Raw genomic sequence first — 1,105 nt, 5'->3', positions numbered from 1 at the left:
TGCCACAGCTCCCCAATGTGCCGTAGCCCCGTAATATCCCACAGCCCCCCCCATGCAAAGCACTGTTACTCATTGCACCCCTGTGCCTCGCACCCCTTGCCAGGCCATGCCCCAGTACCTTGCACCCCGCTCCCCAAGCCATGCCCTGCAGCTCGTGCCCCCAACACCCCCACCCCCCCTTCATGTTAAGCAAGTCCCCAGAGCTGCAGCTGTGCAGGAAACCGCAGGGTGAGGGCTGCAGTTGGGTGCTGTGGGGATGCCACACTCCCCTCCGGCCCCATACTATAAAAAGCCCCACAGGATGCAGATGTGTGCATGGGGGGAGCCCCAATCCCAACTCTCCCAATGGCACCCATGGGGGCCCTGGTCCTGCCCCCGTTCCCCTCCTCCTCCTGCGGCTGTTCTGCCCTCATTCTCCCGTGCCCACACGTGGGCCCCATACGGGGCTGTACCCCAGGGTTTCCCCCCCCCGCCCCGCCCGGAAACCTGTCTTGGTTTCACCTGCACCCAGTGCTTCATGCGGCATAGAGCCTCATGCTGAGCCCATCCTGCTTGGCCCCATGGCACCCCTGAGGTCCCCAGCCACATCCCTGCCCCCACAGCAGCTCCCATCCCATCCCCGGGGACTCCATCACCCCGATCCCCATTTCAACCTCTCATGTCCCATTCCTACAACAGACCCACCCAACCCCATCCCTGCACCCCTTATTACCCCCTCCATCCCTGCATCCTTGGGGTTCCCAGCACCCCTGGCCCTGCTCCATGTGACTTCCCCATATCCTTGCTTCCCAACCCCATCTCTGCACCGTTTGCCTCCCCTTCTCCATCTCCCTCAATTCATCCACAGGTCCACAGCACCCCAAGCCCATCCCTGTCCCATTTTGCCCTCCCATCCCTATCCCCACCCCACTGTGGTCCTTCCAGTCCCATCCCTGCACCCTTTGCCCCCACTCCATCACCATCCCCTGCCTCCCAACCCATTCCCACCCCATTGTACCCTCATCCCATCCCACTCCTCTCAACCAACATCTTTATTTCACACCTCCATCACAGCTCCCGACCTCAGCGCATCCCCCACCCCAAACCAGGGAGGGGGGGACACCAT

The 1,105-nt window shown here is 62.4% G+C and overlaps 1 protein-coding gene across 1 annotated transcript; it reads left to right on the top strand.

Annotated features, from left to right (window-relative positions):
* Window positions 1–26: 26 nt before the first annotated feature.
* On the top strand, window positions 27–1,100 carry LOC109364554 (vegetative cell wall protein gp1-like; the record flags this gene model as incomplete). The annotated part of the gene is made up of 1 exon (XM_019611181.2): window positions 27–1,100. A coding segment is annotated over exon 1 (960 nt), but the record flags the coding sequence as incomplete, so codon positions are not given.
* Between the last annotated feature and the right edge of the window lie 5 nt (window positions 1,101–1,105).

Source organism: Meleagris gallopavo, unplaced genomic scaffold (assembly GCF_000146605.3).
Source record: "Meleagris gallopavo isolate NT-WF06-2002-E0010 breed Aviagen turkey brand Nicholas breeding stock unplaced genomic scaffold, Turkey_5.1 ChrUn_random_7180001869387, whole genome shotgun sequence".
In the NCBI taxonomy this organism is placed as follows: domain Eukaryota; kingdom Metazoa; phylum Chordata; class Aves; order Galliformes; family Phasianidae; genus Meleagris; species Meleagris gallopavo.
The sequence above is the reverse complement of the archived record's forward strand: the minus strand, read 5'-3'. Positions and strand labels throughout refer to the sequence as shown.